Genomic DNA, 15,776 nt, shown 5'->3' on the forward strand with positions numbered 1-15,776 from the left:
GTTATATACTTAATATTTGCTTAGAATACAATAATATCCTTAGCAAGTTTGAAAATGTTATTTTGTCACTAAAGAAACTAATATTTTATAATAACGGTATAATAATCTTTTAACAACTTCAAGTCAAAAATCAACTGTGATTGTTAGTGTTATATTTGAAATCATAATAAGAGTTCCTATTATTTAGAGAGTTTGTTGGGGTGGTAAATGTAATTATTCTCAATAATTGTCTTCTCAATGGGGATGGGAGGTCAGCATGTCTATGATAATATGAGGTGTTTTAACCAACTCAACACCACCTTCATAAAAAAATCAATGGAAAAAAAAAAACTTAAAGAGTTACATGAGTGAATTTAGATCTTTCGTTGTAGCACCTAGACATGCGGTCATGTAGGAAACTTCAATACATTCAAATAGTGTCTGGACTCATTTGTTTTAAATTTTTTAACATAGAACAAATGTATTGAAATACAATTTAAAATGTTTTATAATTTTTAAAAAAAAAAAACTGATATTAGCGCTTCAAAATTATTGTCTGTGTTTCATCCTTTTTCTTTCTGAAAATAAAATTAAAAAAATAAGTCCCTACATCACATCATGTCTGGTTATTATATTTTCAATACCATAATTGCCCTCCTTTTGGCTCTTTTAATTCTTTTTAACTTTTCCTATAATTAATTCAAATTTGTTCTATAATTTTATCTTATCACTCTCTATGGGACTCTTTTAAAATTCCAACCCTTTTTTTGACCTTTATTAAGAATTCTATTAAGTAATGTTTTATCTCACGTTATCTCTTATATTAAAATTTGACGAAAAAGTTAATGTAAATTTTCATTTTGATAATTTACCGTCCCTCTTAAGTTTTCATTTTGATATTTTAGCATTCACATGCTGATACGGTAAAAGAACTACAGAGTAGTTTCCAAATTACTACTCAAGAGAACTCGTTCACTCAGATAAGGATTTGAATGTATATATAATCCTTTCACTTACTTATTTTGGTGGTCGAGTGTTATTGTGAGTGAATAAAAGTTAGTTGTTGTAATGTCAAAAGAATATTGAGTTATCATTCAAATAATTTGTTATATAATATGATCGATTTTTTGTGCTTATTTAGTCGTAAACAAAGCAATTGTATATTGCTGAGAGATTTTTTCCATGTAATTCATGTTTTAGTTTAAATCAATATTTTCTTCTATATTTGCTTTATAACTCGAATTTATTAGTTAGATTTTTTTTTTTTTAGCAGTCTACTTATTCTTGGTTGTCATTTTTTTTGGGATGTTGGTGATATTGTCTTCCTTCTATTGTTGAGTATATAGGTGTTTTGCTTCAATTGTTCGTGTTGGATATATATATATTACATTTTTCTCGTCAACTTGATTATCTTATTACTTGGGAAAAATAATAATAGTAACTAATCATAAAATTATTCCTAACTAATCATAAAATTATGTATTCTAAACTTTTTTTAGGCCAATGCCTTTGTAGTTCAATGCTTGAGTTGCTCTTTGTTGTCCTTGGGAGCCCGATTTCGAACCTTGGCACCTCTAACTTCGTCGTCCAGTAGTTGAGTTGCTCTCCGTTGTTTTTGAGAGCCTAATTTCAAACCTTGGCACCTCTAATTTTTAATTTGCAAAGTTAGATACTTCTAACTTATAGTATTGCATTCTTGCCATGAAAAAAATAATAATAATCCTCTTTTTTTTTTTTTTTTTGTTGGGGGGGGGGGGAATTGAGAATCCTAAACTTATTAGGGAAGGATATTTTTGGTATTAAAATTATAATAATCAGGTTATAAAAATTATAATCTCTTTAAAAAAAAATGATATTGAAAAAAATAATCAACACAATTAAAAAGTTGTTGCAATATACTTTTTCTGTCCATTTTAATTGTTCTCTTTGGGAGTCTAACTTTATAAGATTAAGATTTTATTGTATTAGTAGACTAGTAGTAAATGAATTACTAAATTTTTTCCTAATGAGTTGATATCACCATTAATGACGTGATATTTTACTTTTCAAAAGGCTTAAATTGCTAATATTATAAAAGAAATTTAAAAAAGGAATATTAACTTTTTAAAATAAGACAATTATCATTTTAGAATGGATAAATCTACGAGAATTGATCTTATTTTAGGAGAGAGGGAGTGTTTGTTTCTAAATTGAATGTGTTCCCCAAACATTTCTGGAAACGTCATATGTTTCACTTAACCATATATAATAGTAATAAATGACCGAAAACACATCTGGTCGTCTGGTAAAAATGTACTCAATTGGAAAACAAATAGATGCATTATGACATTTATGGGTAATGGGGTCAATCTGTCATGTCACGGGTTTGGAGATTAGTCGATCAAGGTCTACGACTCTACCGTTAAACATTTTAGGAGTATTAGGGAGGAACTCAGAAACACCAGTTTGTTTGTGATTACAGAGAGAGAGATGGCGTTGGTGTGGTTGGAAGCAGTACTGCCATTGGGGATCATAGCAGGGATGCTGTGTGTGATGGGCAATGCTCAGTACCACATTCACAAAGCCGCTCATGACCGTGTAATTAGTCTTTTACTAATTCTTATCAATTTCATTACTTCTCACTCTTTTTTTCATCGAACCCATTTTTCCAAAGTGCCTTTTTTTTTCTTTTTTTTTTTTTTGTAAATTTTGTGGCCAAAAAATTGGTTCTTTATTCTTATTTAGTCGCTGTTGTTGTACACGGAATGAGACATTACAGCCTAAACACATAGGCAACGACATGTGGGATGTGGCCATGGAAAGACGGGACAAGAAGCTCGCTTATTCCTCAAATTAGACCCTCCCAGTTACCCATTCTTTTCTGGTATACTTTTTCTACTAATTTCTCTTTAATTACTAGTAGTATTTCTTGTGATTCATCGCTAGATTTATTAGGGTTTTGATTGATATGGTCCATTTTTCTATGCTCATGTTGTAGGCCTTTTACATCTTGTATTAGCTTGTTGGTTAATTCATTCTTATGATTCCCCACCCTCCTCAAAAATAAATAAAGAACTATGACAACAGAAGACCTCTATTAGATTTTTATACTATTGGTCCATTGTTGATACACTATTCAATTGGTAGACCTCTCGATTAGGCCTTTTCCCAGGGAATTGTATGTTATCCATTGTGATTTTCAGTAGCTAAGGTTATAGATACTACATGGCCTTGAATAAATGGCATCATACTTGTCTTTCTGCATGCCACTAAGATTTTGTTCTGTGTGTTGATTCGATGCCAACACTAAAATGTTAATCGATGATATGAGAATTTGAAATATAGGTGCAGATCCTTCACAACCACACAATGTATTAGTTGTGCCCGTCTGTCTCAAGAAATACGGGCAAAGCACGTGTGGTATTGGTTAAGTGTCATTTAAAAAAATTATCCAGCAATTTATGAGGTACAAGGATTATAGGTCGTAGTTTCATCATGCACAATACCTATGGTGATATCCTAGAAAGAGACAATATTATAAAATAAAAAAATAAAAAGAGGTAAGCCTTGGGAATAAATAAATAAAGAGGTAAGGAATGTAATAAGTGTGGCCAAATAAAGGTCACCTATCGACCAAATTTATTTTTTTCTAAAGAGGGTGAGAACAATACATTAAGATTTAGAGAAGAGAATTAGAATTTGTGGATCATGTTAACAAAGATGGTTAATTGTTGACAATTAGGAGTGAGTAGATGTAAAGAGGGTGGTTCCAATGCTGATTATTTGGGATTGTCATCCTAGGAGGGGCTGTCACTTGTTTGTTCTAGGTGGCATATCTCTTGGTGTATTGTCTTTGTTTTGATGGTTGAGTGGAATTGTTTTGCCTCCTACATGTGAAGAGCATCACTCAAGTCGATGAAGTGAGATCGATATAATTATTTCTGACCATTCTCATATCTTTTTTTTATGGTAAACCACACACACACCCCAATTATTGTCCCAGTGGGGACTCAAAACCTTCAATCTTTCTTTGGAAGGAGGAGATACCACTTGGGCTAAAGCCCTTATTGGTCAATCTCATATCAATATTGTGATTAGGTTGGTTTTGGTTTGGTGGAATTGACTATATTTTTCTCTCTGGATATTTTTTTGGATAAGGTGACGATATGGCAGAGTGTGAATGTCAACAGTTGTCTTAGTTTTGTCTGAGTAAAGAACGTTTCAAGGTGTGGAATAGGGAGCAGCGTGGGAACTTGAGGTTAAGAAGGTAGTTTTTTCAGAAGAAATGTAAAGACTTTGGTCTTTGCTAGGAATAAAAATGAGTGGCATTTGTATTTCAAAGAAGAAAGAATGTTATTATAAAATTTTCAAAGAAGAATGTTACTAGAAATTTTGCCATTCATATGGAAGAATAATACCTAACATATGACTAGCTTTAAAAAGAATGAACAGATAGAAGGGAGAATGTTTGTAAGCGTACCCAATCATTAGTTTGTTTATAGACATGGAATTTTTGCTTATATTTTCTTGAATATGGATTGAAGAAAGATGTAAGATATGTCTAACTTAATTCTCAGGACACAACAATTGGGGTTGTTTGGCTGGTGTATCCAATTTTCATTTTATTTCTAAGCAACTCAGCCCAACTCACTTAAGTCTCCTTCCAGCTATTTACCATCAGTTATGTGAATCATGTTTTGCCATTCTACTTTGTCTACTGCCATATCTTCAGTTGGAGTACGTCCCACCATATATTTTCTTACTATCTTGAAATGATTAATTTTAGTCATTATCCTCTATCTGGTCCATGTCATTCTTCCCTATTGGTCTAGTTATCGGATTTCACTGCACATAAGCAAGTAATCTTACATTCTATTTTCTCTCATTTTATAACAAATAAGTGTAACTTCCTTATTGGAATAGAGGCCCATGTGTAGATGATATAACAGCCGCCAACACGGTAATTATTGAGTGGGACAAATTTACTGAGGTTCATCCAGAAGATACGAGAGTAAATTTAGAGGTAATTAAACCAGGGAAGGTAAGGTTTTTTTTCCCGGAAGGGGCTACTCAAGATCATGAAGGCTGGTCAAACAGGAAAGGAAAACAGAGTACTTCAGATTTCTATTTGGATAAGGGGATTTGAAGAGTGTTGATGATTTAGCTGTTAAAAAGTGGAAGAGTATAAACACAAAGGATATGATTCATATGAAAGGAGTTAAAATGGAAGAGGAATCCATTGCTAAGCTTGGTAGTAGCAAGAAAAGGACTTTGAGGATGGAAGAGTCTAGACAAGGGGAGGTTTCAATAGCAAAGAAAAGAGCAATTGAGAAAGCAGTGTCTAATAGTTTGGCTGCTGGAGGAGTTGATGAACTTACTTTACAAGATATGATGCAGAGGAAGCTAGCCATAAATGGCCCAGCCCCATATATGAAGATATTGGGCTGGAATTGTCAGGGGGTGGGAATCCTGATAGTTTTTTGGCTTAAGAAGTTTTTGAAACGTCATTCCCCAGATGTAATAATATTACTCGAGACAGTATAGGGCAGAGATGGATCTGGAAATAGTAGAGAGCCATGAATTCCAGATTACTTAAGTTGAAAGATGTAAGTGGGAAACCACTAAGGGCGGTAGCCTAGTGGTATCTCTTCAACCTTTCATATTGGAAGGTGAAGGTTCGAGTCCCCATAGGGGCAAAAGGGTGTGTGAGTTTTTTTTTTTTTTTTTAATTGGTAGTCACACACACGTGCCTTACTAAGGCTCGAACCCCTGACCTCCTTTTGGGAAGTAGGAGCCTAATACCGTTAGGCCACTGGTCTGTTGGTCAGGGTGTGTGAGTTTCTTGTCAAAAAAAAAAAACGTACATGGGAAAAAAAACATAGTAGCATGAATCTTTAAAGGTTTGTAAAGCCTGGTGTTGAAAAGTAGACGTAGGCCCCTTTGCCTTTGTGGAGGCAAAATTCCGAGTTAGAGAAACGTCAGAATATGAATCGTTTTAGGATCATGGTTTTAAGTGTTATTGTTGCATCTAAGAGGCTGATCTCAATCTAAGGATTTGGATGTTGATTAAACCTTGACTGACATATCAATCCTAAGGCAAGGGCTAAATGGAGGACATTTATTTCTTATTTTTTTGATAAGTAACTAAATGGAGGAAATATTACCTAAATGTTGCCTAAGTGGGACACATTAGTTCAGATATGATCTAGGGGGGACATATTAGTAATGTGCCAATTGTGACTTAGGAGGAACTTGTTAGCTCGAAAGTGTCCTAAGTGAAATGTGACTTAGGTGGGACATATTTGCCCATAAGCGTATGTCTCAGTGAGACCTATTAGCCAAAAAGGTGACCCAAGTGAAAGAGTAGGGAAGAGAAGAGAAACTTATTATTTGGTTTTGTTTGGTTGAGAAGAAAAAGTGAACGTATCTCAAAGATTTTATCCTCTTATCCACAACCAAACACGCTAAGTTCCTTCCCATAATTGATGGTTTTATTAAAAGTACAAAAAAAAAATTAATAAAATAAAATAACCCTCCCCCCTTTTTGTTTATTTTGAGTTCTCCATTTTCTGAATATTTATAGTCATGTCCATTAATTTTCTTTATTTAGTTTCTAGATGGTTGTGTGTGTAAATAATAACCGCTAATCATAGGCTTGAGAACTAAATTTGAACTGCTCAATGCTTTTACTTTTAAAAAGAGACTTTTGCTCCAATATCATTGAATCGTAGGCCTTCTTTTAGAAGCTTCTCTTTGAGGAATCCTTGAAATACAAGGTTCGTTGGAAAGGACCTTTTGGATCCTCTCTTCTTCCGCACAAAGATGGTTTTATGTGTATATTATTGTGATGTTATTATGCAGTATGCAGGAAGCTTTGCCAACGGACTCAGTTAGGAATAAAGTGTACACCTGATGCTTCAGGCCTGCTGAAGATATGCTTTGGAGCACCTCTAATCTTCATTTTCTTTTCCGTTTTTTCTTCTTTGTCGTGTGAAATTGTTTGAGCCTGTGAACCTTGCAATAAATAATGTTGTAATAATGTTTATTACATTGTTTGTTGTGCCTGGGTCATCAAGAATTTTCAGTTATAGGATACTCGAAACCTCAGTTCTCGAGGATCTCTTTCTATTGGATGTATATGAGTTTTAATTGGTGCAAGTTTTCAATAACGGCATTGTGGTTTGAATTTTGATAGAAGATGTCCCATTGTGAACTCTTACCTTGCTAGATTGTCCTATGATATTGACTACTAATATATATATATATATATATATTTCTCCTTGGCAAGAAACTCACACAACCACATTGCCACATGTGGGCTTGAACACTCGACCTTCTATTTTGGAAGTCGAAGAAGTACCACTGGGCTACAACCCTTGGTACTAATACATGTTTATTAGCCTAAGTAGCCTTGCATGTGGAAACAATGGAATCATGGAGTTCTAGGCAAACCATTTAGCTAATTTTTGATGGAAAAATATATCATTTAGCTGAACATGTTTTCACCACATCTTTGTCCAGTTCTATCTATAGCTGCTTTATTTTGTAACTTGGTGGTATTCTCCAACTATTCTCATAATATTCCAAGACATATGATTGTGATCTGAAGACAGTCTCTGTAGTTTCTGCTCTTATTGCCAATCTTTGCCCGACAGATCGATGATGATTGTATAACTGGGATGTACGACTAAAATACTTGATCTAACATAGATGGCATTTTTTGTTGTTATCGTTGCTCTCATCATCATCATCATGAAAGTGTTGTGATTCCTGTCTGCGCGCACAGTGGTCATGCCTGTAGAGTTGAGGAAAACAAGGTCCATGCAAAGTAATGGGGCGTGGATTTCATTGTCAAGCTTATAATTCCGGATTACCAGTGCTGGACTTCTTGCCAGCGTACTCATGCAAGATGGAAACAAGTTCTCTTCATCGTTGTCATCTGCATTCTGAAGATAACCTCGTGAAGGAACAAAGGTGGTTATGGAGACAAGCTCTCTTCATTGTTTTCATCTGCATTCTGAAGATGACATCGTGAAGGAACAAAGGAGCGTTTGTGATTGTAGGGGTGGGAGGCATTGAGAAATAAATGACAGAAATGTTTAGCTCATGTGCACATATGGTGCATGGCAGCATACTACCATGCCTCCTCATTGGGGTGTATTGGAAATCAATGGCGTACTGTGTTTGTTTAGTGACATTATTTGTCTTTAACTAGAAGGCTTATTATGAGATGCAAATGATGATCTTTGAAGTGCTATTTGAAATATTATTAAGTGGTCTGTGGGGATATTTTGGCATTGAGTTTGAAGAATATTAGATATTATTTCTTATATTCGAGTGGGGCTGATCGTTGTCTTTGGAAATAATTAATAGTAGTAAGAGTTTTGGTTTTGAAATACATGACTTTCCCGACATAATAAACTCAATGCAAATGAAAAATATATCTCATGTGCAAAAACTGGTGCTTCAATTTAATTGCTGGTGGAGCAATTGTCTTCTTCACCCAATTATTGTACTAATACATATATGGATTTTTTAAAGCGGAATATTTATATGGTTATTTAAAACAATAAATGGTTGGTAGGTTCCTTTCATTCATTTATTTAGTCGTATCATTGTTTTTCTGTTCAAATGTAATCATTTGTTTAATTATTATTAGCATCCTGCATCCAGGTCGCAGATATCTTTTTTCGAATGTGGGGGGCATGACAAGCATCACACTCCAACAGTACCGAACAAAGGGAAAACAAATGAATTTTTTTTCGGTCATTTTCATGTCTTTAGAAGAAAAGGATTCCTTTGCCCTAAAATCGAGATAATTCACACACACACAGAGTAAAAAGAGGATTGACTTTGGCAATAAACACCGCATTTGAAGAGAGACACGGTCAAAAACCTTAGGTAGTGCGTAATGGAGTGCAGTAGGCTGATATTATGTATAATCATATCATCATACTAGGCTAGATGTGAACAACTTTAAGTGCATAGACCCAAACACTATACCAACACATGACCAAACTATTTTAATAATCTCATGTCCACAGTAACAAGCTTTATCAAAAGAACTTCATATAAAGTCGTGATTGAGAACACAAAAAAGAAGATGCCATTAAAAATTTTATTCCTTGTCAATGGGCAGTAGAATTCATCACAAATCACTCTGGGCTACGGACTACATGCACACCACAATGAATCAAGAAACTGTGAGTGGGTGTTTGTGAGTGGTAAGAGATTATTATTTACACAATAACCCTATATTACTCACCACTAAAACCAGCAGCCTATTGAGACCAATAAAGCAAGAAAGAAGACACCAGCAAAAGCAGGTGTGATCAGAAGAATATCTAAACGCAAGAATTGAACATGAATATGAAGGAGCTAAAGATCAGCTTGTACAAACAGAAGTTATGGCACGTATTCGTTCTCAAGAGTTGGTTGTGTCCGCATCACCATTGCAGCTGGTGCTTTTGTGTTTCCTACTGGGGTCATGTACAGTGATTCCCCGACCTCTGTAGCCTTTTCCATCTGCTGCATTTTCTTTCTGTGCTTATACCTCAGCACCCACAATGCCAGAAATCCCAACAAAACCAACAATGCTAAACCACCGAGCACAGACCCGACAATTATCCAGACCTTAGTATTGCTCTTCTTTTCTCCACCACTAATTGTTGGAACCTCCTCATCTGGAGCTTGCTCAGGTGGTTCAGAAGGAACTGGTGCCGGAGAAGGGGCAGCAGTGGACTCTACAACGATAGAGAAATGCCCCTGTTGGAATGTTGAACATACATTGTCAGATACTAAGTTGCTGAAATTGACCAAACCATGTAAGTCGAACCAAACACACTTCACAACAGACCCAGGCGGCACAAATTTCACATCCGGAAACTCAATTGATATGGGTTGACGAGATGCCATGATATCCAATTCGGTTAAATTTTTGGCTGATAAGTTTGAAGCATCGTAAGCAAGGAGTCCCAATACAGGAGCTAAATACATGTAACCAGGTAAGGGGTAATACACCTTAGACCAATTGCCCAAGTTATGGTAGACCATAACAAGCCTTTCCACATATGGCTGCACAATAAGACCTACAGGTATCATAAATTCTTTGTACATCGGAACACCTCTGGTCCTTAAGCTACCACTCCTGAGCCTCAATGCTGAAACCTTAATCCCGGCTAAATTTGATGGTACAACCCCATCATACACAGTGCCAGTCCTCGGATTAACAAATGTACGATAAGCATAATCTTGGAGTAGTGCATCTAAGGCCCTTGATGAAGAGCCAGGGGATTGAGCTTTGAGTTTTGGCAACCAGAAGAACCATACCAAAAGGAGAAGCATCGGGAGACTTCTTTGGAGAAGCCCCATCGATGCTATTGAGTGTTGAAAATCAGCACAATGCCACCCAATTGAACTCCAAAGATGCCAACATATACTGCAAAATCAACCCCCAAATATAGTGGTGACACTCAGATCCAGAATAGAACAGTAACTGCAACTTAAACCAGATTTGTAGTGGAAGATTTAAAGAAGCTTCACAATCACTTCTTGCGAACTTCCAAATTCATGTTTGATGAATCTAACGGATGGTAGCAAAAGGAAAGATATATCTAACAGAGTAATAAAGCAACACCAAAGCTTCAACGGTTGCAAAATTGCCGCTAAAATCACTTTATATTCTTTTTTTCCCTTTGGAATCCTTTCTAAAAAAGACTTGCAGTGAGAATCTTTCCAGCATTTCATTTCTTACAGAAATTGAAAGTGAAATTGTAATCATTCTACTACTATCTCCATAGAGAACAAAAAAAAAAAAAAATGATTGAATATATAAATTCAGAAATGATCTTCAAGAAGTGAACAAACGCTTTCAGATTTGTGGAAAAGTAAAGCAATGTAGATTGAGTACGAACATGAGAAGCAAAAAACCAGGAAAAAAAACTAGCAGAGAGACCTTTGGATTCGGAAAAAGAATATTACCTGATCTATTTGTAACCCTAAAAGAGAGCCTCGATGTTCAACAATGCCGAAATGAGTTTTGAGTGCATCGCCGAAATCATCACAGCGGCGAGCATACTTCAGATAAGCGAAACCAAATCACGCAACGAGAACACCACAACTTGCTAGAACAACTAAAATCTTCGAATGTTATATATCATCATCATCAACATCACACAGCTTGGAACACAGAAGATACCAGAGTCCAAAACCCTAACAGATTCAATTGGATTAGCCTGCATTTTCAAAAATATGACTAAATTGAATCTAACGGAATCAACGGAGAGGAAGACCTTCAAATGCAAACCTCATAAGCCAAAAATATAGCAATAAGGAACCAATAACGGTGAGATTAAAGATATATAAGTAGAGAGAGAAGTTCTCTCTCTAAAAGTAACAAATCTAGAGAGATAAGCTTCAACTCAACTGGTTGAGAAAGAGATAGAGTTTGAGAGATATCAAAAATCGAAATGCTTGCTACTCCTACAATATAGAGAGAGGAAAGATATACCAGGTGTGTATACTGTAATGTAAAATAAGAACACTGATAAACCCCACACATTCCAGTTCTTTCATGTCGACAATATTGCCCTTCTGTTTTTACATAAAGACGAACGTATCCTCAGTCAAAGCTTTCTGTTTTTAACAGTAAAAGTACAGCTGTACTCGATATAATACTAGTATATATATCTACATACAAACGATACAAAAGGATGTAGAGTAAACTTTTTCACCATTGATCTCCCTAACCATGTGATTAGTGCTTAAATGGTTTTATTTAGGGCAAATTATAATGACCTCCCCTAAGGTTTGGCCTAATTGCAACTAAACTTACGGTTTGTCAATTTTTTGCAAAGACCTCCCTCTGTCAGATTTTATGTTAAATTTACTTATTTACCCTTCTTATTATAAAGCTGAAATGATTAAAATATCTTTAAAATAACAAATGACTCTTTTACCCAAAAGAATATTCCTTTGTTTTTTATTTGTTATTTCTCCAATATTCCCTTTATCTTCTCTGCTACTGCACTATCACCGTTGACACCAAGCGCCACCAAGCACACCATTGAAGCAGATGGAGCATCGCGAGTTCACGTCGGAGACAATCACCATCCTCCGACCACACCACCACCTCTCACCACCAACCAAGAACACCACCGCCTCTGATCAATTCCGAACTAATACCAGCATCACCGACCCATCTTAACCCAACACCACCGCCATCACCGATCCATCGACCATGACGCTCAAGGAAATAGAACTTAACTCATAAAGCTCTCCTGAAATTCACTTTACGATGTTGTTCTCATACTCGATTCCTCCGCCAAAAAATAGCAGTGACTGGAAATTCCAATTCACCAAATTTTGAGACCCAAAACCAGCTTGTGATTTACTCAAATTGGTGCCTAATAAGTCACTGCCTCTGCAATTTGTCACTTCAAACACACTTGGATTCAATCCAAGACCCTAATTGGTTCAACACAATCGAACCCTAAACTCGTATGCAACATAGACGACGACAACGATGCCGAATAAATCAACTTTGAAGCCTCCTTCCAATCCAGCTTCCTATCACTAAACGCAATTCGGGCATCTCTAAATGCCGGCAAACACTTCTCCTTCACAAATTCAAGACATGAAGACATTTCTCTTTCGAAGCCTGGACACAGATCGCTATTTCACGCTCTTCGCATTTTGCTCTATCCGTAAAGTCCATTTTCGATCTACCCAATATAGTTTTCCACCGGGCTTACACTTGCTCGATGCGCTGATGGTGCAGCCGATTCAGGCACCGAACTCGCACTGTGTGGTGATCTGGGACACGCAAGCTTTATATGCGGAGAACCAAGATTGGCGTTCTTGAATGCCAGGACGAAAGGTCAGGTAGACGGGTCATCCGGTAAACCGGCGGCGAGGGGTCCTCGAAGAAGAGGGACTGGAGAGTCGAAGTTAACGATGGTCGATGAAGGTGAATAGTTGTTGAGATCGGTTGGTTGAGTATCCATATTTTAGGGTTTTGGAGAGCTTGGATTCTCTCGTCATTGTATGGTTCATATTGTCGTTCAGTTATTAAAGGTGTTACATATCGATTTAGCAGAGAAGTGACTTGCAGTGAAGTGGTGAAGGTGGGCGAGAGAGAGAGAGAGAGACAATGGTACGTGGGTAAGGGTAGTTTGGTCCATCAATTGTTTACATTACAAGGGTAATAACGTTTTTTTACATTGTTGATGGGCATTTTAGTCACTTCAAAGTAATTTTTTAATAAAAAATATTATTTTTTGTATGGAGGGGAGGTCATTGCAAAATGGGAAAAATCTCAGGGGTCATGTTGCAATAAAATGGCAAATCTCAGGTTTAGTTGCAATTAGTTCAAACCTCAGGGGAGGTCATAGTAGTTTGCCCTTTTATTTATGCCCCAGAAATTATTAGGTGGTTCAAATCCATAATTACTTATTCAATCAATTTAATTTAGACTCTTCTATAAAAATGTGTTAATATATTATAAATAAATCTCAATAATGGTATGAATTTAACTGATTAGTCACATGTTAAATGTACTTGGACCATATAATAATTTTTTGTACGATGGTGGGTGCCATAGACACGATTATAATGCGATAATATAATAATTTTTTTAAAAATAAGATACGAATGCATTATAGATATGTTAAAAACTAATAATATAATACATTACATATAACATAATATATATTTTTTTGTAAGTAAGTGAGATAAAATATTAATTTTTACTCATTTTACGCATATAAATCATCAATAAAATTATTAATTTGGAGTTTGGTGCAAGATGTTTGTTAATTTTAATTTTAAAATTTATATATATTTTTTAATTAACTAATAATATATTTTGAATTGCATTTGAATTATATTCTTTTACTTATGAAGTGCTATTAGGGTACTAAGCCTTTATTATAATTTAATTTAAAGATCGTTGTTTATAATCAAGTAAATTTGATTTCTCAAAATAATTTTATTTTATTAATTGAACATTACTCTGCCATGAAGTTTGAACGGTAATTTTAAATTTTTCACCATTAATTTTTCTGCCCCATGTGCTTGCTACTTATGGTGTAGTACTAAATGGTTTGAACTTTGAAGAGATGTTAATGTCGTTTGTCATCTCATCATTTTTTCGAGATATAACAATTTCAAAGTTGGTAGTCCATTAGTGTGTCATTTGTACAAATTGAGAGTCTCACAGTCATTTTCAAAACTGTATCTTTCCACTCATTCCTCTTAAAAGACTTGTTGGGGACCAAAATTGCATGACATTAATTATTTTAAGAGTTGTGAGATATAGGTAGAAGAGTTACAATAAATTGTCTATTCGAGTAATTTTTATCGATTATTTATGTACCTTTTCTTCTTCTTCTTCTTTTTTTTTTTTTTTTTTGGCATAGATGATCAATTAACAATTCACTGCATAACTGGATATTTTATATTTTAAAGGTCGTACTCAATTGGTTAGATATGACCGGATTATATCACAATTGTGTTAGTCTTATTACCTTTTAATTTGTGTATTTTTTTTTTTTTTAATGTAGTGATTTAAGAATTAAATTAGGCAGTTACAAAATACAATTTATGTGAAAGGAATAATGAATTTCATCACATAACGTCATAATGACATTATATAGTGGGTCATCACCCCACTCACATAAATAAATTAATCCCATAAATACCAAATTCAATCCTTAAATCATTATTATTACTATTATTTTTTAATCAATCTGAATATGGTTTCACCAAATAAATTTATGTTATTAATTGAACAATCTGCCGTGAAGGATATAGTGAACTCAATGTGCCAGGTAAACAGTCTCTGTGAGTCTGTTTACCAATATGAAATTTGAAAAATAATTTTATTTCGTAATCATCACCTTCCATGATTAATGCAATTAGCTCAGGATTTGCAATCACCTTCTTCTGGACATTTTACTGACTTGTATTTTTTGGCCACAGGAACCAAAAATAGACATAGTTCAGCTGACGGGTGCCCTTAAAGGTGTGGAAGGCCCTAATTTCTTTTTGTTTTTTCAAAAACCAAAAAAATTCTCAAATTACATAAATTTCAATTACAAGGCTTCCTAATTGTTTCCATTAAATATCACAACTCATGCAACTTTAATTCTAAAAGTCTATTTATACATTCGGCTCGTACAAATTTCCTCTCAACTCGCAACGGATCGGGCCATCTTGAGTTTGAATCTGATTCAAAATTTTAAATTGTTACGTAAGGTTAACACCTAACTCATTACATTTTCTATCTAGATTCGATGTGGGACAAACTTCTAACAACGAATTAGTGATATTTACTTGCATTCTAAATAGAAAATCGAGAATTTAAGTTCGTAAATTATTTGTCAAAATTAACTATAAAAAAAAACTCACAAAGATCATTAATGACAATTATTATTGAAAAAAAAAAAATAGAAAAGAAGTAATTTACTGAAGACTATAAGGGGCATATTTCAAGTAAGGTACAAAATCCATATACTCCCAAATCCACCATTCAGAAAACAAAAACAGAATGAGCAAAACTATCCGAAGATTGAATGTCCAAAAAGTGATACATCTATAAAGCTGCATCATTAAAACATCATAGCAGGTGAACAAAAAAAAAAAAAAAAAAAAAAAAAAAAGGTCATAGCCTGTAAGGCTAGCAAATCCCATCCACCAACCTAAAGAAAACATCAAGAAGGAATCCACTTTTTTTTCTGGCTAAAAGAACAATAGAACAACTTTATCTCCGGCAAGAGATCACAAAGCAACAACCACATAAGGACAGACCTAACAGAAGA

At 34.8% G+C, this 15,776-nt stretch overlaps 2 protein-coding genes across 6 annotated transcripts; one reads left to right on the forward strand and one right to left on the reverse strand.

The window, feature by feature from the left end:
* Positions 1 to 2,304: 2,304 nt before the first annotated feature.
* On the forward strand, positions 2,305 to 8,243 carry LOC132313429 (NADH dehydrogenase [ubiquinone] 1 alpha subcomplex subunit 1-like). 4 transcript variants are annotated; one of them, XM_059812191.1, is made up of 3 exons: positions 2,305 to 2,556; positions 2,738 to 2,842; positions 7,718 to 8,243. In XM_059812191.1, the coding sequence occupies exons 1-2, from the start codon at positions 2,449 to 2,451 to the stop codon at positions 2,813 to 2,815; spliced, it is 186 nt and encodes a 61-aa protein (XP_059668174.1). In that variant the 5' UTR covers positions 2,305 to 2,448; the 3' UTR covers positions 2,816 to 2,842; positions 7,718 to 8,243. The 4 variants fall into 4 exon arrangements, with proteins under 4 accessions (XP_059668174.1, XP_059668173.1, XP_059668175.1 ...); XM_059812190.1 differs by having other exon boundaries at positions 7,745 to 8,243; XM_059812192.1 differs by having other exon boundaries at positions 7,614 to 7,750.
* A 798-nt stretch (positions 8,244 to 9,041) lies between these two features.
* LOC132313430 (uncharacterized) lies at positions 9,042 to 11,760 on the reverse strand. Of its 2 annotated transcripts, XM_059812194.1 has the most exons (3): positions 11,264 to 11,760; positions 10,939 to 11,169; positions 9,042 to 10,396 (listed from the first exon to the last, which is right to left on the reverse strand). In XM_059812194.1, the coding sequence occupies exon 3, from the start codon at positions 10,327 to 10,329 to the stop codon at positions 9,364 to 9,366; it is 966 nt and encodes a 321-aa protein (XP_059668177.1). In that variant the 5' UTR covers positions 10,330 to 10,396; positions 10,939 to 11,169; positions 11,264 to 11,760; the 3' UTR covers positions 9,042 to 9,363. The 2 variants fall into 2 exon arrangements, with proteins under 2 accessions (XP_059668177.1, XP_059668176.1); XM_059812193.1 differs by having other exon boundaries at positions 10,939 to 11,760.
* Between the last annotated feature and the right edge of the window lie 4,016 nt (positions 11,761 to 15,776).

Source organism: Cornus florida, unplaced genomic scaffold (genome assembly GCF_030987335.1).
Source record: "Cornus florida cultivar Cherokee Brave unplaced genomic scaffold, ASM3098733v1 CherokeeBrave_3.0.0_Hap2_Chr06, whole genome shotgun sequence".
Lineage (NCBI taxonomy): Eukaryota > Viridiplantae > Streptophyta > Magnoliopsida > Cornales > Cornaceae > Cornus > Cornus florida.